This window comes from Parasteatoda tepidariorum, chromosome 2, assembly GCF_043381705.1.
Source record: "Parasteatoda tepidariorum isolate YZ-2023 chromosome 2, CAS_Ptep_4.0, whole genome shotgun sequence".
NCBI lineage: Eukaryota > Metazoa > Arthropoda > Arachnida > Araneae > Theridiidae > Parasteatoda > Parasteatoda tepidariorum.
In genome coordinates this window covers 20,422,865-20,450,412 of record NC_092205.1, presented here as the reverse complement: position 1 = coordinate 20,450,412, position 27,548 = coordinate 20,422,865, and the positions used below count along the sequence as shown (strand labels likewise).

The following is a 27,548-nucleotide window of genomic DNA, read 5'->3' as shown; positions in this document are numbered from 1 at the left end:
AACCGTTTGGGCTAAGATGCCCCCTAACGTCAATTCTATGAAATTTCGTAAGTGAAATGTCATCATCACTGTGGAGCCTAAATTTGTGCAGTTCAAAATCACTCTGAGCATTAGATAACAGAAACCAATGTAAGTATTTCGAATTATTGTTTTAGATTTATTGTTAAAATTTTTTATGCAATTGCAGAAAAATTATTTTGTATTGAAGTTGTTAAAAACTAATTTCAATCCAAGTTCTTTTTCAATTTTTTAACAGCATTTAATCCTTACTGTATTGACTAAATAAGAATATTTACTTTTGGTGTTATTCCAGAATTCGTAAAACTAATTGAAATTTTATTTCTCATTGTCAATTAAATATGATTAGGTTTTTATACTAAAATTAAATTTTCTGCTTTTAGTGCGAGTTCTAACCAGTTTTTCTATTAACTTACGTAAGGTACGTTGTGTTTGTTAAATTAAACTATTAATGTGTTTCAATAAGGAAGAAACGAAAAGAGATAAGAATGTGAAACTCTAATTTGTTTCTTTCAAAAGGAGTGAACTGTAAAAACAGTAATTTGTTTTGATAAATGAACTTTGATAATTACTATAATTTGTTCAGATTAGGAAGATTGTATTGTAAATCAGTATAATATGTTTCAGTCAGTAAGATTCCATTGTCTTGTAAATCAGTAGAATTTTTTTTCAATTAGAAGGATTATATTGTAATGTGAAACACCGATTTGCTTCAGTTAAGAGGATTGTTATGCATTGCAAAGCACAAATCTATTTCAAAGCAACGAATTACATTCCATGTAACTGATTTGCCTAAACGACTTTGATAGGACTAATTTATTTCAACGAAGAAAATACATTTTGTAACGTGCATTTTGTAACATTTTGCTACTTACATTTTAGAAATAGGATCGGATCGCCAGTAAATTAAATGACATCTCCTTTTAAGGACATCAAGATGATTTACACAAAAGTTTACTAGTATTACGCAAACTTAAAGTATTTTACTAGGGTTAACTATTAAATTGTGTATGATTTACATATCCATTGAATAGTCATTGTAATTATGGATATTTCACTGATCCCGAAAACATATTATAAATTAAATACAATCAGTTTTTTCTCATTTCCTTGATAGGTTCCTGTCTGGAGTTCTTTTCGTGATGGTTAATTAGTAGTAGCTTTTTCAAATTATTTTTTTGGGATTTATTCACGTTTTAAAGTATGAAATCTTAATAGGTTGTGGTGGGACAGATACCATGTATGGTTGGCTTTTAATCACGAACAGTTTTGTCTCGCTGGGCTGTAAGAGTATTTTAGAAAGTACGTAAGAAACTTTTGGTATATAGCATAAAATGTGGCAAATAGCTCTCCGCTGTATAAGAATTTGGACGTTCTGGTGAACATTTTGTTTTATTTTACTTTTTAAACTAACTCCCTGGCATTACAGTCCATGTTGGATCTTAGCCTCACTAGCAGTTTTCCTCCAAAGTCGCCTGTTTCTAGCTCTTTGTTTCCAGCTTCGGACTTTTAGAGTCTTAAAGTCTTTTTCCACCTCGTCAAATCATCTCTTGACCGGCCTTCCTCTTTTTCTTTGGCCCTGGCACTGCCCCTTGAATATCTTCATATTGCCTCTGTTTCCATCTATTCTCTCAAGGTGTCTTAGCCATTAAATTCTCTTTGCTTTTACATAATTTATATCTTTTTCTTTAAATAGTCTTGAAAATTTCAAAATTGTATTGCTTTCTCCACAGATCACTCTTTGACAGGCCCTAAAATAGTTCTAAGAATTTTCTTTCCCAGGAAATCAGCATTTTTTCTTGTTTCTGGGTTGGAATTCATGTCTCAGTTTCATAGATACCGGTTGGTCTGATTATATTTTTATAAACCTGAAACTTTGTTTTCCTCGTTATTACTTTTGTTGTTAGCAATTTCTTAAGTGCAAAATAGCTGCGATTTCCAGCATTTACTTTTAACAGAATAAAATTTCCCTTGTTGTAGGAACTTTGCTTTATGGGGATTTTTTTCAAATTATTTTTTATACCAAATATGATTGCAGATTTTTTTATATTTTATTCGAGTATGTGTTTCTTTCTTTAGTTGGAAATAAGCTGAAGATAAATCATAATGTTTCCTAGGACATTGAATTCTTTTTTTTTTTCAGAAGCTGCAACTGCCAATTTCTGCACTCCTTTTAAATCTCCAAAGTGCATCCTAAAACCCGAAAGTTTGAGTAATGGCTACTGAAAAAAGATGGACACTTAAGGAGAAATGGGCTTTATCTAAATCTATAGAAAATTTGCCAGGTAATTTTTACATTCATTTGAATGAGAATTTTTGTAATTTGTCGTATAACTAACATAGAACCATTAATTCCGTGATTGGTTTCAAGTTTTAAACATTGTGTAAATCTGAAACGAAAAGAATGATTGCAAACCTATTGAAGCAAATAAAAGGGGGAAGGAGCTCTTGTGATGAATGTATTTCGTTAAAATTACATCCTATATTTAATCAAGTAAAATAAATCTTGTTGTGAAAAAAATATTAATTATTCCCAGAAGTGGACTGCCCACTTATTAAGACTAGCTAGAAAGTTGGAGGGGTAGGAGGCAAAAATAATAATAATAATTTTGCTTCAGTTTCTCTGAATTTTTCAGTATTGTCTAAAAGCCTAAAAAAAATATAACATCGAACTTTCGGGCTCGTAAAAGGGTAATACTGGTGTATATCAGATAATACGAATAACAATAATAAATCTCAATTTCTTTAATCTTTTCCGTGGGAAAAAATTCCCAGATGTTTTTACCAAAGGTAGTAAATTGCAACTCATTGTGGGATTTATAGAAATAAATTTATTTTTGTGATAATTGCCCGTCGACTTCTACCAGCACGTTGTTGGAAATATTGTGACAGAAGCATCTTGCACAAGAGTTAGATGCTAAAAACGAAACTTTTTGTTATGTTTCGTAGCCTGCACATTAAAACTGCTTTTCATTCTCCTTATGACGTCTACTAAACTTGCATGCGTAAATTTTCATAGTTTATCCTCAGACAAATGCAGTTTTTTTCTCAGTGAACTTATTGCTGTAAAAGTCCATTAAAACGGTTAAGTCTAACAGCATTTGAAATTAGCTTTATCGAGCTTGTCGTAATAAGCAAATACGTGTATTTAATGTTAAAATTGCAATAACAAAGATTGGAGTGTGATAGTGTAGAATTGTTTTTGCTGTCATTGATAGCATTGAATGTTGATTTCAATCTAAAGCTGTCAAAAAGGTAAATAATGGATGACAAATTGCCAAAACAAAAGCACAGGCATTTGAAGAGTGTGGCAGAAGTCTTTAAAATAGAAAACTAATTTTATTTAGTTTTTTTTTTATGTTGAAAGAGTAATATAACTTGTCAGGTGGTTATCCGCATCTCTTTGCTTTATTAACATAAAGAAATAAGATTGAAAGAAGAAAATAAGAATAAATCATTTTTGCATTTTACATATTGATTCCAGACAGATCTTTCATTTTTTATATTATGGACAGTTCAAATATTACGTAACCCTATTTTTTGGAAATTTCGAACTCCCCCCTTATCAATAAAAATAACTAATTTATAAATCCCCATCCAGTCGTTTGTAAGAAAGTTGCAACACCCCTGTGTTTTGCTTAAACTTTGACTTTACTATAGTTATCTAGTTTTAGGATTAAACTCAAATAAAAAGATGCAACTCTGCAACTAGGCAGGTATAATGTTTAAGTTTTAAAATCATTTTAGAAAATTTGAGTCTAATATTCTTTAAGAATTTGTATTTTCTCTTTATGACGTATATATATAATTGATAATATGTAATTATTTCTACACTACTGGCCATTAAAATTGCTACACCAGGAAGGAATGCAAATAACAGAATGATATTTAATAGGAACATACATTATAGTTGGAAGAACAAGTTAGTAAATTTTCAGGATATTTTGATAAATAGATCCTGAGGAATCGATACTCAGAGCAGAGGCTGCTCTGAGTTGAGAGGCTGTCCTGGCAGCAATAACAGCAGTTATTCTCCTAGGCATCGAGTTGAACAGAGATTGGTTGGCATAGACGAGTACAGCATTCCATGCAGCATCAACATTATTCCAAAATTCATCAACCGTAGTGACTGACAAGGGGTGGCGTGCCAGTCGTTTGGCAACCATTGACCACACGTTTTCTAATGGTGAGAGATCAGGAGAACGTGTTGGCCAGGGCAACAGGCAAACATGTTCAGTGTGAAAGAAGGTCAGGACAGTGCGGGCAATATGCTGTAGTGCATTGTCCTGATGAAACGTAGCGTTATGGAGGCCTCGAAGATAAGACAGAGCAACTGGACCTGACACATCAGAAATGTAACAGCTGCTATTCAAAGTGCCAGCAATGTGAACAAGAGGTGATCGAGACGTGTATCAAATGGCATCCCATACCATTACACCAGGTGATGGGCCAGTATGACGATATCGAATGCAAGTTGCCAATGGGCGTTCTCCACGATGTCGCCAAACAAGGATGTTGTCATGATGATGCGGAATACAGAACCTGGATTCGTCTGAAAAGACGACGTCATGCCATTCCTACGTCAAGGTTCGTTGTTGATCACACCACTGGAGGCACCCCTGCCTGTGATGCACCGTCAAGGGTAGTCAAAGCTATGGTCAATGTGCTGATAATCCATGCTGCTGCAAACGTCGTCGAACTGTTCGTGCAAACATTTGTTGTCTTGCTAATGACCCCATTTGTTGACTCAGGATTCGTGACGTAGCTGTACGATCCCTTAAGGCCATATGGCCATGAGGCATAACAAACTTTTTACCCAATAACAAAGTTCAAATTCAATTTCTATATGAAAAACTTACTGTCAAATCTCTTTTCTACACATTGTAGGTGCCGCTACCGCCGCCTGCTTTGCATAAATGAGCTCATAAGCTACTCATTTACATACCATAACATGTTTTAACTGTCCTGCAAATTTCACGTTCGTGTTGTGTCGCCTTCTTGGTGCAGCAATTGCAATGGCAGTAGTGTGTATAATTTTTCGAAAATATTTCCCAATTTTTTTCTTTCCCCGAATTCAACTTTTATTCTACGTTTTAAGTTACTCCATGTTTAATATTTAGCTACGTTTTTTCTTTTGGTTTATAAGAGAATTTTGAAAAATAAGGGATTTTTAATACCTTACGTGAGCAATGCTCATACCCGTCCTACAGCTTGTCAGCAGAAATAAGAAAATCATCCTCACCTCGTTAGCAGAAAAAATTATTTATCTTAGAATATTTTTCCCACAATTGCAGGACGCTGGTAGTTTTTAACTCGTTATAAATATGCAATTATTATATCTTTAATCTTCGCGCTTTGACTGCGGTTTGCAAGCCTGTCGTAATAGCGAACTTCTCGTACGAGTTATATCGAATTATTAATATATTTCCAATGAATGCCAGACTTAATTAGTTACACCGTTCCATAATCTTACAAGAATTGCTATGAAATTTATGTTTAGCTTTGTATAGATGATTCAAGTTCCTTTTCTATTAAACTCTTCTTAAATCCAAATTAGGCCACAAATTTCCACTTACGAGAAAGTGTAATTTCCTTTTTCCCCCCCAATAAATTATAAAAAAAAAGCAAAAAAAAGAGAACTCGTTGCGCAGGGTAAGTCAATTCAAACTTATCTACGTTATTAGATAAGAATTTTTTTTTACATTGCTTATTGTTAGAAATTCTCTGAATAGTTGGACATTTATCTTAGCAACTGAAAGCGTTCTTTTACACGAAGTACAAGAAAGAATTTTAAGCCTAAAATGATTGCGATTTTTTTTTATATTTTTTTTTTATAAATTTTATTTTTAATAAAGTTTTTTGAGATTTTTCACAATTTTTTTCATTACAAACGGTGCTCTTCAAATACCACAATTTTAACATTTAATTATTGTAATTTATACTTCCTGACTTTCCGAGCAGATAGGGAGATTTGCGAGATGATTTTATTTGCCTAACCTCTGAGTATTTTGCTTGACTTAATACTAATGCAAAAATTTGGTCTAACATGTAATGTAACATAGTCTCTAAGTATCCAATCACTTTCAACTTTGGCAGCATCTTATGTGATAGTTTTTTCTCGCTTAAAAGATACTGGTAACCCTAAAGTCGCCAACTTGCCCTCCGTCTATATTTTTTAAATCTTTGAATATTTATTGATTTCTTTTTTTTGTGTTTTAATGTATCAGCTTTAACTTAAAACAAAAATTCTCTTTCTTAAACCGTAATACATTCCTAAATCCAAGTAAAATTCTAAAAATTGTAAAGTATTTGGTTTGTATTTTGAATAAATTTTGGTTTCTGTTTGTTATGAAAGTAACGTTTTTATTTTTCAGATGACGACCACAAACACATTTATAGAATTATTAAGGCAAGAGATCCAGATACTCTAGAAGATTGTCCGGAGGGGACGTCTATTCATTTTACTTTATTGAGACCAGAAACATTAAGAGAATTGGAAGGCTATGTTGCATCACGTAGTGTAAACACACGTAAGTATATTTTACAATGTTTAGGATTTCCATTCCTAATTTATCTTAAATGTTTACAACTATTATTTTATTAGGGAGTTAGAAAAAGTATAGAGTGTCTCGTATCGACTCATTTAAATAAGTAATGGTAAAATGTTAACCTATGATTCTCAACAAGAGGGAGGGGGCATTTCACACTTTGAAGGGGGCGCGATAATAATCAGATTATACTTGATTTCAACCCCCATTGTATCTTCGCGAACGGAATTTAGGGTATGCTTTCTCGAACAGAAATTAATTCAAAAAGGATTCTTTTTTCTTTGAAAAAGTTTTTCATATTTTGCAAGACTAGTTTCTTGGGCAGAAAAATTACCACCAAGCAAAAGGCATATATGAATGTAGATTAGTCACAGAAATGTCGCCTGTGCAAATCTTATCCATAAGTAGGGGAGAGTGGGGTCAATTGTAACAGGGTACGATTGTAACAGAGCAAAAATTTCGAGTGTCGGGTTTTAGATTTGGTTCCTAGGTGGCGCACAAGGTGTATTTAATAAATCTACATGTACACCCCTGCTGGCAACCATTTCTAGTTACTTTTGAATGTGTTACATCACAAAAGATATTTTCACGCTACGTAAGTAATTGTTTTGGTATTAGAATATTACATAGCAACAAAGTGATTTTGTCTAAATAAATAAAAATTATTAATCGAATATGTAAGTGGACACCTTAATTAACATTTCAGAAAAAAAAGATTAGTTTAGTTAATTAACTAGCATTGTTTTTAACAAATGAAGCTGAAATGGCGTCTTGGGGACAATTGTAACAATAAGTAAAGGGACGATTGTAACAGCTGAAAATAAATAATCTTATGCTTACAAACAATTACTTAACTCTTTAAGAACCGCCAATAGTTTCCTATATCATTTATATTATGTTGCATGTGCACTATTTTATTTGTCACCTTTCACAGCATAAATTAAAATTTTTAACCCCTTAAAGTTAAAAGTTTAACCCTTTAGGTCTCCGCTCATTATTATTTTTACTCCTAAAATATCACTACTATTTTGATCAATAAAAAAATATATCACAGCTATGATAATATGTATAATTAACTAAGTTTTAGTTGAATTTATGAACTGTTACAATTGACCCCGTAAGTGGGGACAATTGTAACAAGTGCACGACTGTCGAAAATTGTTAATTACTAATATAATAACATTTAAAATAAGGTATTTATTTTTTTTTCTAGTAGAGAATAGTCTACTTTACTCGTCTGTCAATTAATACTGATAATATATTGGGTTTTTTGTTAGTTAAAAATAGTTAAGTAAAAAATGTTACAATTGACCCCACTCTCCTCTACTCTCAAAGCGTTTTCACTTTTGTGATAAACTTCTCAATTTAGTTGCAAATGGAAAAAAAAAACTCAAAGAAATAGAGATTGGAAGTTCAGAGTGACCAATGGTTTGTCCTTGCAAGCGCGCTACCCTGTGACAAAAGCTAAAGAATGAATAGAAGGGCAAGGTTACTCCTTAGAAGAGACTTGTCTAGCTCCGAGCTTCTGATTTCAGTCAGTGACGTCACGGCGTCGCAGTACGAACTTCCGCTTAAAAATAAATTGTTTCTCATGGCATTCTTTTTCGAAACTTATTTCAATACATTCATTACTTTTCATAATTTTGAGGCAATTTTCTTCTCATCTGATTGCAAAAATTTAAGTCAAATGTCATCGGCAAGAATTATTATAATACACAAAATTGAGAAAACGTAATTTTCCATGTTTTACTTCAGAAAATATCAGAGTGAGATCAAATGAATTAAAAAATGTCTTAGAAGAATTTCTGTGAATAAAAAAAATTATTGTTTTTCGTTTAGACGTTTAAAAACTTTAATTAGCCATTGAAATCGATACCGCCTCGTAATTTTAAACAGAAAAGAAAAAATGTGCAAGGTCAAAGAAAATTAAATCCTGAACTTCAAAAATAAAAGTTATTATTGCTAAAAAATTCTTCCAATTCCATAGTGAATGTATTTTTTAATGTTATTATTCAAAATATTTATGTGTTATTATCCTATACTCAAAGATTAGTTTTTTAGTAATTAGCAGTTAAGGGTCTTATTTAATGACAATATACGAAAATATATTAAAATTGGACATCCCAATTAAAAAAACTATTGTAATTGAACAGCATGTAACTGTAAAAGTGCCTTTATATTCTTTTTTTTATTTAACAGCAAAAGTTAAAATCTGAAATTAGAAAACGATAATGAAATAATGACAGAAGTTGAAATTTTCCTAATTTTAAAATGTTATTTTTTGATACTATTAGAAATACCAACAAAAAGTATGAATACTATATTTTTTAGCAGAAATAATTTGTTAGCACTGTAAAGTTTGACAGCTAGTATCAGAAAAGTGTCGAGCTCATTTCTTACGGAAAGTATAAGCAGCAAAGTTTTCATATCCTTAAGCTGCGATTTTCGTGATCTGTGTGAAGCGTGACGTCATGAGGTGTGGAATCGTAGCTTCAGCTTTGAGTAAGGAATGAACCAGCCCTACTCTATTTTCTTTTTAGCTCTGTCCTGTGACGAAGAATTAGCAAGCAGAAAACAATCCCCAGCATCCCATTAAGCAAAAAGCGACTAAAAACACATTCATTTGCTAAATTTAATCATTTTTCTAACATAAGCATAACATAAAAGTTTGTTAACATAGAAGAAAAAATTAAACAATAAAGTTATTGGCATATCAAAGTTTTCTATGCTTTTTTTTTTAAATTTTTAAAAACTTGTTATTAAACAATAATAATCTGAATAAATATTGTATGCCTACATTCTGTGGTTTTGCGGAGAGTGAAATTGGTCAAAATAAGTTGGGAACCACTAATGAAAGCATCCCCCACGGTTAGCCTGATGTCAAACAGACTCTAACCCATGATCCGTCTACCACTGAAGAATTTCACGTCAGCACTGTGGTCGGTGCAAGCCGGATGCAGAATTCGTATCGACCAGCCATCACCGGGTTCGAACCCAGGATCACTTCATTGGAAGGCGATGTCTAGCAGAGAAGTCGTGACGCCAGAGTCTTGTCTAATGTCTAGCGGAAAAGTCTTGAAACTAAACTAGTTTGATGGCCAAATTATTCTTAAAGGCGAATATAATACAGCATCTAATGCCTCGTTTTCGATTTTTAAAGTGATTAAACTTCAAGCTTTTAATTTTCTTCTCCGTTATCCTCAGTGATTCGACGGACAGTGAAGTTTTTGATCTCTGAAAAGACCACCCAAGTCAAAATTTTTTATGGTTTTCCATTGGACCAGCATAATCTTGATGGTAACCAACACAATAACCATCATCTCAATGTGGTTATCCGAACTGATTTATGATGGTTCAATAGCAACTTTTTTTGATGGTTTGTTCATGTTAAATCATCACGAATTTCCATCAAAGTATCTTCGAAATCAAATGTTGGAACGATCATGAACCACCATCTTCCCAATGTAAGAATTCGGACTGATTTATGATAGTGTTACATAAAAAAAACTGAACTGTTTTGATGGTATATTGCTGAGAATCAATAAGAATTTCCATCGTGGAAATTTGTAGTTGGAGCCAACATGAACCCTTATGGATCATGAGTCTTTTCAGATCAGGGCTCATGAGAGTTAAACTTATCTTGATGGTTAATCAAAATATCATTTTCCATCCTAGAATGATAGAAGTTAGTTGGAATATAAAAAGCCATGAACACGTAATAGAAAATGTTGGATGATGGTGACCATCAAATGATCGGATTATCATGAATCGCATTGAAACCAACATAAACCATCGAAATTTTTTTGTGGGACCATCAATAATTTTGACTCGGACAGAGTTTGAGCTTCCGACTTCACAACTCTGGTTTCAACTAACGTTGTTCAGCGCTTTAAGTCGAAACTTTTCGCTCGTTTGGGAAAACAATGTTTACTAATAAAGTTAAACTTAAAAACATATCAAAATTTGCAATAAATTAGTTTTAAAATTTCACTAATGATAAATCAGAATTGTAACTTATAGATTAGATGGCTGAGTTATTGATATGGCGTTTACATTAAAACGCCAGAAAATAAGGAATATTTCTCCTTTTCGAATTAGCGAAAATCATTTCAAATTGCGAATCAAATAAAATTTACATAGGTGTATTGGAAAAATAGGTTAATTGAAAAACGTAATAGTTTTGTTCTAAGTATTTTAATAAAAATTTTCCTGAAAGTTTTAATTGCAAGTTTATGCCAAGGATAGGAGTATCAAGGTTACGCGATTTCTCTCAAGTTTTTCGACTCTCCGTTACAATGGCTTCGAAGAATCTTGCCTCCCCTCCATAAATTCCAACTTTTTACTGAAATATATTGCCGTAAGGAAAAAATAAGATTTGCCAAAACCATGGCAATGGTGGGAGATAGGTCTAGAGAGCAGAGAAATCGCGTAATATTCAGGCATTTATTCAATTTACAAAGAGTATGAAAAGGCAACTAGGATAATTCCTTCTTATAGGATATTTGAATAAGGATTGATTTTAGTTGACTTCTCACTATTACATGATACCTCACTATTAACTGTCCTTTAATTTCAAAGAAAACAAGATTTAAAAAAAAATCGCATTAGTGTGAATTTTTATTGATTTTGAACTTCCACCTAATTGTGAGCAAAACCAATTACCCTCCCATGTTTAGCATGCATGCGTGAGATTGCATGCAAATAAGATTGCTTTTTTATGCTTACATAAATTAGTTTCTAATTCGATTGATTGCTTAAATATAAACTTTTTAAAAAAGAAATTCAAATGTAAAAAGTTTTAATTGAGTTCAATGAATATAATCCATTTCACAAACTATTAAAAATATTTATTAGAGCATTAAAATTCAAACAGCTAGTAAGGACAACAAAGTTTTCAAGCTAAAGCATTGAATCTCATTTGTTATTGTGTCTAAACACTTTAGAGGAAAACTTAATGACTCCTCACACAAAAAAGAAAACTTCGGTTGATAAAGAGCTACTGAAATCGTGTTATTTTTAAAAATTAATTCAAAATCTAAAATCTTAAAATCTTAATCACGCTTTTATCTCAAAATCTATTATCAAACAAAGCCTTTAATTCAAAAGTTTATTGATTTTCTCTTCAGTAATTTTTTAATTTATTTACAATTATAGAAAGTGAAATTAACGAAAACAACCCGGCAGAACAAGAGGAAGAAGAAAGCAGTTCCGAATCCACCTCAAATACAAGGAAATCGCCTAGAAGAAAAGGTAAAGTATCATTCTACAATATATTTTAGATTTTTTTTATTTATCGAAATTCCGTTCTATTATTCTTTGAGCTGTAACTCTACCCAAACCTAAATGACATAATATATTTCGAATTAATAATTTAAAACATGGTTGGCAAGCAACGCTTATTAGACCCAGCATCCAATACGTTGGACAATTTTATCAGTTAATGATAATTTTAAATTTGTCAACATTTACGCAGCAATTGTTTGTGTAAGAATCGGGACTTACCCTCGTTCATTGGAGTTTTTGAATGCAGTGAAAAATTAAAACAAAGGTAAGAAATGTGATCTCTTGAAATGCTTTGTCATGACTATCTTCTAATTTCGGTCGAGTAGATTTTATTTCATGATCAAAATGTGAAAAAATACTGGATAAAATATCTTTTTATTTGGAAAAAATGCTAATAAATAAAATGCTAATTTTTTGTAATAAAAATTAATTTAATTAAATTTTTCAAAAGAAATATTTCGTCACAGTTAGACATTTGTTTTTTTCTAAGTTAAAATCGTATTTTCTGCCATTAGAGAGATATCTGTTCCGGGCACCGGAGCTTTTGAAGCCTGTTCCAAAAATTTCTACTTTTGAGAAGTTTATCGTTTAGCCGTTGTTAATTAGATTAATAATAATTTCACAGATATTTTAATTAATGATTTAAATGTATAATTAATGATTTAAATGTATAATTAATGATTTAAATGCATAATTAATGATTTCAAGAATTAATAATTTAAATGCATAATTATTTATTTTAATGATTTAAATAATTACTGATAATTAATAATTAATGATTTAATAATAATTTCACGAAAATTTTAAATATTTCTTTCAGAGAATTAAACTACAATGAAAAAAGTTCAAATCTTATATTACAAACAGTTCAGGACTTTTACAAACTTTGGACACACTCCTATTTAATATGAATTGATCGTTCTATTTTAAATCCGGTAATCAAATTCTCAATTTCTAAATATGTTTTATATTAGTTTTATTATGATGAAAAAGTGATAAATATTGTGGGGGGGGAATGTTTGAAAATGTTTCGTATTAAAACGCAAAAATTCCAAAATTCCAAAACATTTGATTTCTACACAAAATTGCTTAATTGTGATAAAAAGAAAATGAAAGAATATCTCCACTCTCTTAAAATAAAGTCGATTTAATTTTTCATCTTGTTTTCGAACCTTATCGTCAGAACAATTTTGAGCATGCTCCAGAAGCTCCGTATCGGAAAATTGACTCATTATTTTAAGCTCAATTCTATGGAGTTTGTCTTTTTAAAATCTTGTAGTCTTAGGTAGACTGCAGCATAAAATTCATAGTTTAATTATTTTTACTAATTTTCTCCGCATTTGCTTTCTTTTAGGAATATTTTATTAGATTTATGTATTATATGTTTTGTTAGATTTATTGTTATAGAGACATTTTATTTCATTAGATTTCAGTAAAATGCCTAATAACTCATTCTCAAATTCATAATAGATGAATGATAAGGCAATTACCGTGTATTCGAACGTTTTCCGGAGTTTTCCAGATCGTCAGCAAAAAAATCCGTAACTTCCTAAAAACTACCTTATTAATATTAGAATTTTACAAACGTCATGTTCATCATTGGAGGGGTCTCCAAAAATTCGAAAAACGGAAGCACAACTACGTGATTACACAGCCCTACCCTGCGATTAGTTGTAAGAACCTAATTGCAGACTATGATTTTTTGGTAAAAAAGCACCCAAGGCAGAACAGATTTATATTTTTTGGTTCTCAGATGGCGCTGTAATATTGCAATAGGTAATTAATTGAAGATTGTTTTAATTGGAGAAGTATCAAGACATACATATCAGGTAGGGAAAAAAATTGACGAGTTTGATGTCTTAAAACTTTCTATTGATACTTTATTCGATCCCCTTCCCCCACCTGTGGCAGTTGTGTCACCCTCAAGGGTTCACCCTCATAAATTCCAACTTTTTACTGAAATATATTACCGTAAGGAAAAAACTAGATTTGCCAATCCCTTGGCAATGGTGGGGGGTAGGTCTAGAGAACAGAGAAATCACGTAATTTTCAGGCATTTATTCAATTTACAAAGAGTATAAAAAGGCAACTAGGATAATTCCTTCTTATAGGGTAGTTGAATGAGGATTGATTTCAATTGATATCTCACTATTACGTGACCTGTAACTGTCCCCTAGTTTCAAAGAAAACAAGATTTTTAAAAAAAATTCACACTGAGAATTTTTATTGATTTTGAACTTCTACCTGACTGTCAGCAAAATCAATTACCCTCCCCATGTTTACATGAGATTGCTTTTTTATGCTTACATAAGAAGTTGCAAGCCTTTCTCAAAGTTATTTTTTTCCATTAACAAGGGATTGCTTTCTTTTTTGATAAAGAGAATTTAGTGTCTGTCATAAGCAGTGTTTACACTTCCTAAATCCCTTTGTCAACAAAAATACGAAAGACGCAACCCTCCTCGTGTAGTATGTGAATTGCCCTGAGGGAGTATACTATTAGAATACTTACGGGTTTCACAATCACTAAATGCCTGAAATGATTTTTTCCCGTTTTGTTACTTTTCGTTAGACATTTCTGATTTTGTGTTGAAAAATGTCGTTTGAATTAGCTGCAGTAACGAATAATAGCTTTTACATCATTAAACTATAGTTAATCCACTTCTGTTTTACCTGAATGAAGGTTTTTGCAGGTATTTTAAGGTCCATCTTGATAATCCTGAAATTTTGGGATTTTATCTTCTATCTAGTTAAAATTTCTAATTCGATTGATTGCAGAAATACAAACTCTTAAAAAAAATTAAAATGTAAAAAGTTTTGAGTACAATGAATATAATCAATTTCACAAAGTATTAAAAAATATTTATTAGAGTATTAAAATTCAAACAGCTAGTAAGGACAACAAAGTTTTCAAGCTAAAGCAATGAATCTCATTTCTTATTGTGTCTAAAAACTTTAGATGAAAATTTAATGACTCCTCACCCCCCACACAAAAAAGAAAACTTCGGTTCATTAAGAGCTACTGAAATCCTGTTACTTTTAAAACTTATGTCAAAATCTGAAATATTAAAATCCTAACTGCGTTTTATCTGCAAATATATTAACAAAGCCTTACATTTCAAAAGTTTATTGATTTTCGTTTCAGTAATTAATTTATTTACATTTATAGAAAGTGAAATAAAAGAAAACAACCCGGCTGAACATGAGAAAGAAGAAAGCAATTCCAAATCCACCTCAAGTACAAGAAAATCACCTAGAATTAAAAGTAAGTATCATTCAACAATATATTTTAGATTTTTCTTATCGAAAATCCATTCTATTATTGTTTGAGCCCAAACTTAACTCTGCCCAAACTTAAATGACATAATATATTTCGAATTAATAATTTAAAACAAGGTTGGCAAGCAACGCTTATTAGACCCAGCATCCAATACGTTGGACAATTTTATTAGTTAATGATAATTTTAAATTTGTCAACATTTACGCAGCAATTGTTTGTGTAAGAATCAGGACTTGCCCTCGTTAGAGTTTTTGATTGCAGTTAAAAATTAAAAGAAGCTAAGAAATCTGTTCTCTTGAAATGCTTTGCCATAACTATCTTCTAATTTCGGTCGAGTAGATTTTATTTCATGATCAAAATGTGAAAAAATACTGGATAAAATATCTTTTTATTTGGAAAAAATGCTAATAAATGCTAATTTTTTTAATTAAAAATAAATTTAAGTTTTTCAAAAGAAATATTTCGTCACAGTTAGACATTTGTTTTTTTCTAAGTGTAACATACTAATAAGTTGAAATTGTATTTTCTGCCGTTAGAGAGATATCTGTTCCGGGCACCGGAGCTTTTGAAGCTTGTTCCAAAAATTTCAACTTTTGAGAAGTTTACTGTTTAGCTGTTGTTAATCGGATTAATAACAATTTTAAATTTTTTTAATTATTAATGATTTAAATGTATAATTAATGATTTAAATGTATAATTAAATGCATAATCAATGATTTAAATGTATAATTAAATGTATAATTAATGATTTTTTTAATTAATGATTTTTTTAATTAATGATTTTTTTAATTAATGATTTTAATAATTAATGATTATTAATGCTTAATGATTTAATAATAATTTTACAAATATGTTAAATATTTTAAATATTTCCTTCAGAGAATTAAACTACAATGAAAAAAGTTCCTATCTTAAATTACAAACAATTCAGGATTTTTACTAACTTTGGGAACACTCCTATTGAATATGAATTGATCGTTCTAGTTCAATTTTTAAATATATGTTTTATATAAATTTTTATTTCGATGAAAGAGTGACAAAAAATATTGTAGGGGGGGAGTGTTTGAAAATGTTTTGTATTAAATCGCAAAAATTTGATTCCAAAACATTTGAATTCTACTCAAAATTGCTTAATTGTAATAAAAAGAAATTGAAAGAATATCTCCACTCTCTTAAAATAAATTCGATTTAATTTTTCATCTTGTTTTCGAACCTTATCGTCAGAACAATTTAGAGCGGGCTCCAGAAGCTTCGTATCGGAAAATTGAATCATTATTTTAAGCTCAATTCTATGGAGTTTGTCTTTTTAAAATCTTGTAGTCTTAGGTAGACTGCAGCATAAAATTCATAGTTTAATTATTTTTATTAATTTTCTCCGCATTTGCTTTCTTTTAGGAATATTTTATTAGATTTATGTAATAATGTTTTGTTAGATGTATTGTTATATAGACATTTTATTTCATTAGATTATAGTAAAATGCCTATTAACTGATTTTCAAATTCATGACAGATGAATGATATGGTAATTACCGTGTATTCGAGTAACTAGTTTTCCAGAGTTTTCCAGATTGCAACCAAAAATTCTCTAACTTTCTAAGAACTACCTTAGTAGCATTAGAATTTTACAAACGTCATGTTCATCATAACAGGGGTCTCAAAAAATTCGAATAGCTGAAGCACAATCCTACCCTGTGATTAGTTGTAAGAACCTAGTTGCAGACTATGATTTTTCGGTAAAAAAGCACCCAAGGTAAAACAGCAGATTGACGCTTTTTTGTTTTCAGATGGCGCTGTAATATTGCAATAGGAAATTAATTGAATATTGATTTAAATGGAGATGTATTACGACATACATATCAGGTAGGGGAAAAATTGACGAGTTTGATGTCTTAAAACTCTCTATTGATACTTTATTCGACCCCCCCCCCCTGTTTCAGTTGTGTCCACCCTCAAGGGTTTGGGACGAGTTTGGTATCATTAATCTTTTCAAGAAGTCTGTTTTTATTTTTTCAATCTTAAACGTATTTCTCGATCTCAACTTGAAACAATTTCAATACAATTTTTATTTTGTGATTACAGCTGTGAATCACACTGCAAGAGCTGACGAGTCAAATTAGGATATTTTTGCTCCAGAAATATCAAATCTGCAATAAAGATAGTACTTCTGTTTTAAGATTTTGAATTTGTCTTCCGTTCCAGCTTCAATGGAAAAGCTTCTTGAAGGGAGTTAGATATCAGTGAAGACATATTTTAAAAATAGTTCACACGTGCAATTTTAGGTCTTGACCCAATGCGTACAGATAGTTGATAATTTTCACATCTTTCTGACACCCTGTCCAGAAATGCCAACGGGACTCGACAATGTATTTTAAGATACGGTGGAAAACTACAAAGCAAAAAATGCAGATACCTTTTTGAAAGACTCAACATGGTTTAAGAATAACAAAGTGGCGAATCGTACAAACATTTCATATTTTATAGCCGTCCATGAGCACACCCTACCCAAATTTGGGTTTATGACTACTAATGCTCATCTCTGTAGCCTGGTAATTATGAATCCAATCCAGAAGACAACTTAGAGCAAAAAAATTCACAGTGTGCATTTTTATTGATTTAGACTGTCAGCAAAATCAATTACCCTCCCCATGTTTACATAAGGATTTTTTTTCTATTTTGATAAAGAGAATTTAGTGTCTGTCATAAGCAGTGTTCATACTTCCTAAATCCCTTTGTCAACAGAAATAGGAAAGTCGCAACCCTCCTCGTGTAGTATGTGAATTGCCCTGTGCGAGTATACTATTAGAATACTTACGTGTTCCACAATCATTAAATGCCTTAAATGATTTTTTTTCCTCTTTTGTTAATTTTTTTGTTAGATATTACTGATTTTGTCTTGAATACGTAATGTTTGAATTAGCCGCAGTAACGAATAATAACTCTTACATCATCAAACTATAGTTAATCCCTTTCTGTTATACCTGAATGAAGGTTTTTACAAGAATTTTAAGGAAATCATCTGGATAATCCTGAAATTTCGGGACATTTATCTTTTTCTCTCTAGTTAAAATTTCTAATTCGATTGATTTCGAAAATATAAACTTTTAAAAAAAAAATTAAAATTTAAAAAGTTTTATGTGAGTTCAATGAATATAATCAATTTCACAAACTATTAAAAATATTTATTAGAACATTAAAATTCAAACAGTTGGTAATGACACCAAAGTTTTCAAGATGAAGCAATGAAACGAATCTCATTTCCTATTGTGTCTAAACACTTTAGAAGAAAAAAGAAAACTTTTGTTGATAAAAGGCTATTGAAATCGTGTTATTTTTAAAACCTACGTTAAGATCGAAAATATAAAAATTTTAATTACGTTTTATCTAAAAATCCATTAACAAAAAAGGCCTTGTATTTCAAAAGTTTATTGATTTTCTTTTCAGCAATTATTTAATTTTTTTACAGTTATAGAAAGTGAAATAAAAGAAAGCAACCCGGCTGAACATGAGAAAGAAGAGAGCAGTTCCAAATCCACCTCAAATACAAGGAAATCACCTAGAGGTAAAGGTAAGTATCATTCAACAATACATTTTAGATTTTTCTTATCGAAATTCCGTTCTATTGTTCATTGAACTGTAACTCTGCCCAAACTTAAATGACATAACATATTTTATTCTAAACATCCCATATATAACATTTGAATTCTACGCAAAATCGTTTAATTGTAAAAAAAAGAGACGGAAAGAATATCTCCACTCTCTTAAAATAAAGTCGATTAAATTTTTCATCTTGTTTTCGAACTTTATCGTCAGAACAATTCGTAGCTCCGTATCGGGAAACTGGCTCATTATTTTAAGCTCAATTCTATGGAGTTTGTCTCTTTGAAATAATCTTGTAGTCTTAGGTAGACTGCAGCATGAAATTCATAGTTTAAATATTTTTATTAATTTTCACCGCATTTGCTTTTTCCTTTTAGGAATATTTTATTAGATTTATCTATTATATGTTTTGTTAGATTTGTTGTTATATAGACATTTTATTTCATTCGATGTAAGTAAAATGCCTAATAACTGATTCTCAAATTCATGACAGATAAATGATAAGGCAATTACTGTGTTTTCGAACGTTCACCGGAGTTTTCCAGGTTGTAACGAAAAATTCTGTAACTTCCTAAAAACCACCTTAGTAACATTAGAATTTCACAAACATCACGTTCATCATAGTAAGAGTCTCCAAAAATTCGAGAAACTGAAGCACAACCACGTGATTACAGAACCCTACCCTGTGATTAGTTGTAAGAACCTAATTGCAGACTGATTTTTCAGTAAAATAGCACCCAAGGTAGAACAACAGATTTATGCTTTTTGGTTCTCAGATGGCGCTGTAATATTGCACAGGTATTGCAATGATTGTATGTATCAAGATATACACATCAAATAGGGAGAAAAATTGACAAGTTTGATGTCTTAAAACTTTCTAATGATGCTTTATTCGATCCCACCCCATCTGTGGCAGTCGTGTCAACCCTCAAGAATTTGGGTCCAGTTAGGTATCATTAATATCTTTTCAAAAAGTCTGTTTTTATTTTTTCAATCTTAAACGTATTTCTCGATCTCAACTTAAAACAGTTTTTATTTTGTGATTACAGCTGTGAATCACACTACAAGAGCTGATAAGTCAAATTAGGATATTCTCGCTCCGGAATTATCAAACCTGTAATAATGATAGCACTTCTGTTTAAGATTTTGAATTTGTCTTCCGTTCCAGCTTCAATGGAAAATCTTCGTGATAGGAGTTTGATATCAGTGAAGACATATTTTAAAAATAGTTCACGCGTGCAATTTTAGGTCTTGACCCAATGCGTACAGATAGTTGATAATTTCCACATCTTTCTGTCACCCTGTCCAGAAATGCCAACTTCTCGGGACTCGACAATGTATTTCAAAATACGGTAGAAAACTACAAAGCAAAATATGCAGACTACTTTTTGAAAGACTCAACATGGTTTAACAATAACAAAGTGGCGAATAGTACAAGCATTTCATATTTTATAGCCGTCCATGAGCACAGCCTACCCAATTTTGGGTTTATGACTACTAATGCTCAACTCCGTAGCCTGGTAATTTTGAATCCAATCCAGAAGACAACTTTAGAGCAAAAAAAATTCACAGCGTGCATTTTTATTGATTTAGACTGTCAGCAAAATCAATTACCCTCCCCATGTTTACATAAGGATTTTTTTTCTTTTTTGATAAAGAGAATTTAGTGTCTGTCATAAGCAGTGTTCACACTTCCTAAATCCCCTTTTCAACAAAAATACGAAAGTCGCAACCCTCCTCGTGTAGTATGTGAATTGCACTGTGGGAGTATACTATTAGAATACTTACTGGTTCCACAATCATTAAATGCCTTAAATGATTTTTTTCCTCTTTTGTTAATTTTTTTTGTTAGATATTACTGATTTTGTCTTGAATACGTAATGTTTGAAGTAGCTGCAGTTACGAATAATAACTCTTACATCATCAAACTATAGTTAATCCCCTTCTGTTACCAGAATGAAGGTTTTTACAAGAATTTTAAGGAAATCATCTTGATAATCCTGAAATTTCGGGACTTTTATCTTTTTCTCTCTAGTTAAAATTTCTAATTCGATTGATTTCGAAAATATGAACTTTTTAGAAAAAGAAATTAAAATGTAAAAAGTCTTATGTGAGTTCAATGAATATAATCAATTTCGCAAACTATTAAAAATATTTATTAGAATGAGGGGGAGGAACCCTCTCATATTAAGTTGAAGACAACTATGACAACAATAAACTTAAACATTTATTTAGCAACTGAACATAACAAGCTAAAAACAGAAACATAAAAATTAAGTAAGACTGTGTGGGATAGAGACTGAGTACAGTTCGAAGCTTCTTAAATACTGGGGCAGTTCCAAGGTTGCCGATCGTGTGTTTGTAATCCCGTTGATTCTTTTGGCGCCTACGCACCATGCCTGGCGCCACATCACTCCCCACCGGAGTTTCATAGTCGTCAGATTCTGAAACGAACTCTTCTACCATACCGAGTAACGTACTTCTTTGGGTCCGGTACCTTTTCTGGCAAAGGAGANCTTTAGAGCAAAAAAAATTCACAGCGTGCATTTTTATTGATTTAGACTGTCAGCAAAATCAATTACCCTCCCCATGTTTACATAAGGATTTTTTTTCTTTTTTGATAAAGAGAATTTAGTGTCTATCATAAGCAGTGTTCACACTTCCTAAATCCCCTTTTCAACAAAAATACGAAAGTCGCAACCCTCCTCGTGTAGTATGTGAATTGCCTTGTGGGAGTATACTATTAGAATACTTACGTGTTCCACAATCATTAAATGCCTTAAATGATTTTTTTTCCTCTTTTCTTTGTTAGATATTACTGATTTTGTCTTGAATACGTAATGTTTGAATTAACTAAAGGATAATAACTCTCACATCATCAAACTATAGTTAATCCCTTTCTGTTTTACCTGAATGAAGGTTTTTACAAGAATTTTAAGGAAATCATCTTGATAATCCTGAAATTTCGGGATTTTATCTTTTTCTCTCTAGTTAAAATTTCTAATTCGATTGATTTCGAAAATCTAAACTTTTTAAAAAAAGAAATTAAAATGTAAAAAGTTTTATGTGAGTTCAATGAATATAATCAATTTTACAAACTATTAAAAATATTTATTAGAACATTAAAATTCAAACAGTTGGTAAGGACACCAAAGTTTTCAAGATGAAGCAATGAAACGAATCTCATTTCCTATTGTGTCTAAACACTTTAGAAGAAAATTTAATGATTCCTCCTCCCCTCCCACAAAAAAGAAAACTTCTGTTGCTATTGAAATCGTGTTATTTTTAAAACCTACGTTAAGATCGAAAATATTAAAATTTTAATTGGGTTTTATCTAAAAATCCATTAGCAAGAAATGCCCTGTATTTCAAAAGTTTATTGATTTTTCTTTTCAGTAATTATTTAATTTTTTTACAGTTATGGAAAGTGAAATAAAAGAAAACAACCCGGCTGAACATGAGAAAGAAGAGAGCAGTTCCAAATCCATCTCAAATACAAGGAAATCACCTAGAGGTAAAGGTAAGTATCATTCAACAATACATTTTAGATTTTTCTTATCGAAATTCCGTTCTATTGTTCTTTGAACTGCAACTCTGCCCAAACTTAAATGACATAATATATTTTATTCAAAACATCCCATATATAACATTTGAATTTTACGCAAAATCGCTTAATTGTAATAAAAAGAGACGGAAAGAATATCTGCACTCTCTTAAAATAAAGTCGATCAAATTTTTAATCTTGTTTTCGAACTTCATCGCCTGAACAATTCGTAGCTCCGTATCGGGAAACTGGCTCATTATTTTAAGCTTAATTTTATGGAGTTTGTCTTTTTAAAATAATCCTGTAGTCTTAGGTAAACTGCAGCATGAAATTCATAGTTTAATTATTTTTATTAATTTTCACCGCATTTGCTTTTTCCTTTTAGGAATATTTTATTAGATTTATCTATATGTTTTGTTAGATTTGTTGTTATATAGACATTTAATTTCATTAAATTTAAGTAAAATGCCTAATAACTGATTCTCAAATTCATGACAGATGAATGATAAGGCAATTACCGTGTATTCGAACGTTTTCCGGAGTTTTCCAGATTGTAATCAAAAATCCTTTCTAAGAACTACCTTAGTAACATTAGAATTTTACGAACATCATGTTCATCATAGTAGGGGTCTCAAAAAATTCGAATAACTGAAGCACAACCCTATCCTGTGATTAGTTGTAAGAACCTAATTGCAGACTATGATTTTTCGGTAAAAAAGCACCAAGGCAACAACAGATTTACGCTTTTTTGTTTTCAGATGGCGCTGTAATATTGCAATAGGAAATTAATTGAATATTGTTTTAAATGGAGATGTACTAAGACATACATATCAAAAAAATTGACGAGTTTGATGTCTTAAAACTTTCTAATGATACTTTATTCGATTCCCCCTGAGTTGTGTCCACCCTCAAGGGTTTGGGTCGAGTTTAGTGTCATTAACATCTTTTGAAAAAGTCTGTTTTTATTTTATCAATCATAAACGTATTTCTGAATCTCAATTTAAAACAATTTTAATCCCATTTTTATTTTGTGATTACAGCTATGAATCACACTACAAGAGCTGAGAAGTCAAATTAGGATATTTTTGCTCCGGAAATATCAAACCTGCAATAATGATAGTACTTCTGTTTTAAGATTTTGAATTTGTCTTCCATTCCAGCTTCAATGGAAAAGCTTCGTGAAGCGAGTTTGATATCAGTGAAGGCATATTTTGAAAATAGTTCACACGTATAGTTTAGATCTTGACCCAATCAGTAAGGATAGTTGATAATTTTCACATCTTTCGGACATCCTATCCAGAAATGCCAACTGCTCGGAACTCTACAGTATATTTTAAAATACGGTAGAAAACTACAAAGCAAAATATGCAGACAACTTTTTGAAAGACTCAACATGGTTTAACAATAACAAAGTGGCGAATCGTACAAACATTTCGATTATTTTATAACCGTCGATGAGTTGCCGACCCATTTTTGGGTTCACGACTACTAATACTCAACTCAGTAGCCTGGTAATTTTAAATCCAATCCAGAAGACAATTCCTGGATCAGGTATTGGGTGAAATTTTGCCTTCTTGGAGGATTTGCTATCCCGCATTTGCGTTACATAGAGATGAAACTTCCCGACGTCAGCGGGACTATGACCCATGATTCGTCTACCACTGAAGATATTTTTACGTCTGACCTGTGGTCGTTGCTAGCCAGGTGCGGGATTTGTATCGACCAGCTGGGATTTGAACCCCATTGGAAGACGAACTCTCTATCCTCTGAGCCGCCACGGTTCTTTCGGTTTTTTTGAAGCAGTGGCTAGTAAAAACTTTATAAATTGAATTTATTAAACTAAGTATCATTAAAAGTCTACGACATGAAAATATTTTTCCACTGTTCGGAGCAAAGTGTGCATGGAAGCGAAGGAAAAACTGTCTTAAATTCCGAATTTCACGTCTAGATAGTTTTTTCTTCCCAATCGTGCATTTTTTCAACAGAAATTTTATTTCAAAGCTAAAAGTAATAAATTCATTGCAATTTTGCATTTCTAAGAATGATATAAAAATCAGAATATTCCATTTCGTCTTGGAATTTACTAAACCAAGAATTTACTAAACCAATTACACTTAGAAATCTTCAAGTTCTTTAGTAGGATTTCAATTGTGACATACACCGAAGAGCCGTACATTATGACCACCCTCCATCTATAACAACAAGCTCGCCCAGTTTTCCATGGTTTCTCGCCCAGGAACAAAGCTTTCATGGGGCACATTAGGACCCATAATCCTCATGGAACAATCCCTGACGTCTGTAAGCTTCTTGAACATAGTCACAGACTAGGTTCATCCATTCATGGCAACAATTTTTTCTGCGGGGGATGGTGCTTGCCAACAAAATAATGCACCATGTCATAAGGGTCGAATCGTCATGGATTGGTTCCAGGAACATTCCAGTGACTTTCAAGTCATGTCTTGGCCCCCAAATTCACCTGACCTTAGTCAAATAGAGAATTTCTAGTTCTACTTGGAAAACCAAATTTGTGTTGCCACGCTACCCCATCGCAATGTGAGGGAATTACAGGACCAGTTGGTGAGCGCTTGGTACCAGATACCTCAGACTACCCATCAGCACCTTGTGGAATCAATGCCACGGCGGGATCTAGCAGTTTTGAGGGCTAAAGGTGGTCCTAGTTATTATTAGCAGGGTGATCATAATGTAATGGCTCTTCGGTGTATATTATAGTGAAATGCAATAGTGTTTTTTATTGATTAATTAATGCATTGTAAAAAATGTTTCGCATTTATTTCAGGTGCAACAGGATCTGCTGAAGAAACTGGAGAAGTGAGCATTAAAGCTCGCCTAAGAGGAACCTCTAAAAAATTTGAAGCCGGCCTTAGCAAGTAGGATTAGTCCTTTCGCAGCATGAATTTAATGGTAATCCTTTCTTAAACACTATTCGATATTTCTTTTGCATGTTGGAAACATCTGTAACAGCAGCTATAATCTAAGCTTTGAAAAATATGTAAAATAGTTTTGAAATTTTATCTTGTCCTGAAATGATCCAAAAATGACAGGAGATTTAAGAATTCAGACTGAAGAAAAATGAGTTAAAAATAGAAAACAAGAGATGAAACTCTACATTCATGACAGATGTTTTCTACTTAGCTTCAAAATTTAACCGCATTGATCACTAAGATGAGAAAAAAAAATTATCTCTACTCGAAAATTTAAATTGGAATATTTATGCGACTGTTAGTTTGGATTTGAGGCTGCGTTCCGTTGTTGCTGCAAATAGGGGTTATTTTAAACTCGTGAAACTAAACAAGCTGAAAAGCTTTGTTTGAAAGCTGCTTCTCAGAATGCGTTGCTGAAATGATGTCAGAATCAATTTTAAATTTTTTGCCACCGAGCTTTTCGTCCAACAGTAAATATAGAAAAAATAGTGTGTTGCGAACTTTAAAATCACAATTTCATCTAAAAATCATGTAATCTCTAAAACATTTGTCTTTGTTTGCTTTTTCATCTACTGAAATGTTTTATGGAACTGTTTTACCCAAACGATAGCAAAATTTTATGGCACAAAGCATTTCGTTTTTTTACTCTGAATTCACCTCCACTTTTGTTGGTCAAATAAAAAAAATTGAAAAAAATTGAAAAATTAAATCATCTGTTTCATTTAGAATAAGCGTTCAGTTAATTTCTTTTTTAAAAAAATCGCTTGTACTCTCATTTTTTAGTTATGTTGAGTTGCTACTACATAAAAAAGAACTTTTTAAGTTTTATGGAAAACCTTTTGTATACAGTTGAGCAGAAAGTAAACATAAATTCATTGAAACATTTTTGTTGAGAAAATTCAAGTACTTAAACTTGATTAAGTTTTATTTTTTATTATTAGATGGGGAAAAAAATAAATTTGTATATTTTTTCATATAAAACAGATTTTATTTTTTGCTTTGCATAAATTCGTTTTAATGTATTGATTTACTTTTTGGCCATGAAGTTAAAATTCACCAGACTAAAATAATTGGTCATTAATAAGTCATACATATAACTTACTAATAAGCATTTGAATCTAGTTTTCTAATTAAAAACTATGAGCAACTCGAATTATATTTTTACCTAGACAATCTTGTTGTAAGAACATACAAGCAAAAAATAACCTTAAAATATTACTGAAATATAAAAATTGTACCAAATGTTGTCCAACTTATTGAACACTTGGTCTGAGATTAAAGTTAAAATGATGTTTTTTAGTTTTTCTTCTTAGTTCTTGACAGTTGAATTTACAAATTATCTTTCATTTCTTGGAATTCTTGTTATAATTTCTAGTGCAATGCTAAATATTTGTTTCTGATTATCCAAATAATTATGAAGTCCATTTATTATTTAAACATTAGGAACAATAATTCAAAAACAATTTCTTTTATTATTTAGTATTCAACAATCCCTGTAACGCCATTAATTTATTTTTACAGGATTAGAGATGAATTTGTTCTTTAGTCGGTTAATTGAAGATCTACAAGGAGAATCCAAACAATTGATTAGAAGAAGTCTCATTATATTTGATCTCTTTTTTTCCGTCGTTGTCTTTTAATCGATATTTTTTGAATAATGTATAGGTATTTGGCATACAAAATTAATAGCATAGCCTCTAAAGTTTAATATTGTTTTGTAAACACAAATATACTTGTTTTATTAAAAACATAAAATTTATTATGTATAACTTGGATTTCAGTGCAAGATGTAAGAATAATTTTTCGACTACACTTTTTTAAATGTACTTTTAATTGAAACAGCTTTTATTATAAATCCATGATATTTTGATCTCTCCGAATTTTATTAGCCAGTTTGGCTGTGCATGTGTAAGCTGCCTGTTTTTGCAATGATTGAATGTATACTCGAGCTCTATTATTGATACATTTGCATTTAAAATAATTTTTAATGATTGTCTTATAATTTGCGCTTGATAATTTAAAGATTGCCTTTTGCATTAAGATGAATTTATTAAGTATTTTGTAACATTTATTTAATGCAATTTGTGAATAAAATAACTAGTTTATTATATTCTCTAGAGTGATTTGTTTTCGTATTCCTTACTGTGTCAGTGACTTGTGACTTAGGGCCATACAGAGCATAAAAAAATTGTTTCTTAAAATAGTAACTCTTCTTATTTTTTGGAAGTATTTTAAAGATATTTAACTAAATAATTCAAAAGTATATAATGTTGGAAACAGTAACGTAAAATACTAATTCCAGAGAATAATTGTTTTAAGTTCACTGAAAAGTGAGTAAA

The 27,548-nt window shown here is 31.2% G+C and overlaps 1 protein-coding gene across 3 annotated transcripts; it reads left to right on the top strand.

Annotated features, from left to right (window-relative positions):
- LOC107438500 (bromodomain-containing protein 2) lies at window positions 1–27,319 on the top strand. 3 transcript variants are annotated; one of them, XM_043054113.2, is made up of 9 exons: window positions 1–129; window positions 2,162–2,303; window positions 6,393–6,548; window positions 11,721–11,816; window positions 15,016–15,111; window positions 18,590–18,691; window positions 22,142–22,243; window positions 25,065–25,189; window positions 26,731–27,319. In XM_043054113.2, exons 2-8 carry the CDS (start codon window positions 2,234–2,236, stop codon window positions 25,157–25,159), a joined length of 717 nt encoding a protein of 238 aa, XP_042910047.1. In that variant the 5' UTR covers window positions 1–129; window positions 2,162–2,233; the 3' UTR covers window positions 25,160–25,189; window positions 26,731–27,319. The 3 variants fall into 3 exon arrangements, with proteins under 3 accessions (XP_042910047.1, XP_042910050.1, XP_042910048.1); XM_043054114.2 differs by having other exon boundaries at window positions 127–439; XM_043054116.2 differs by lacking the exon at window positions 22,142–22,243.
- The last annotated feature ends 229 nt before the right edge of the window (window positions 27,320–27,548 follow it).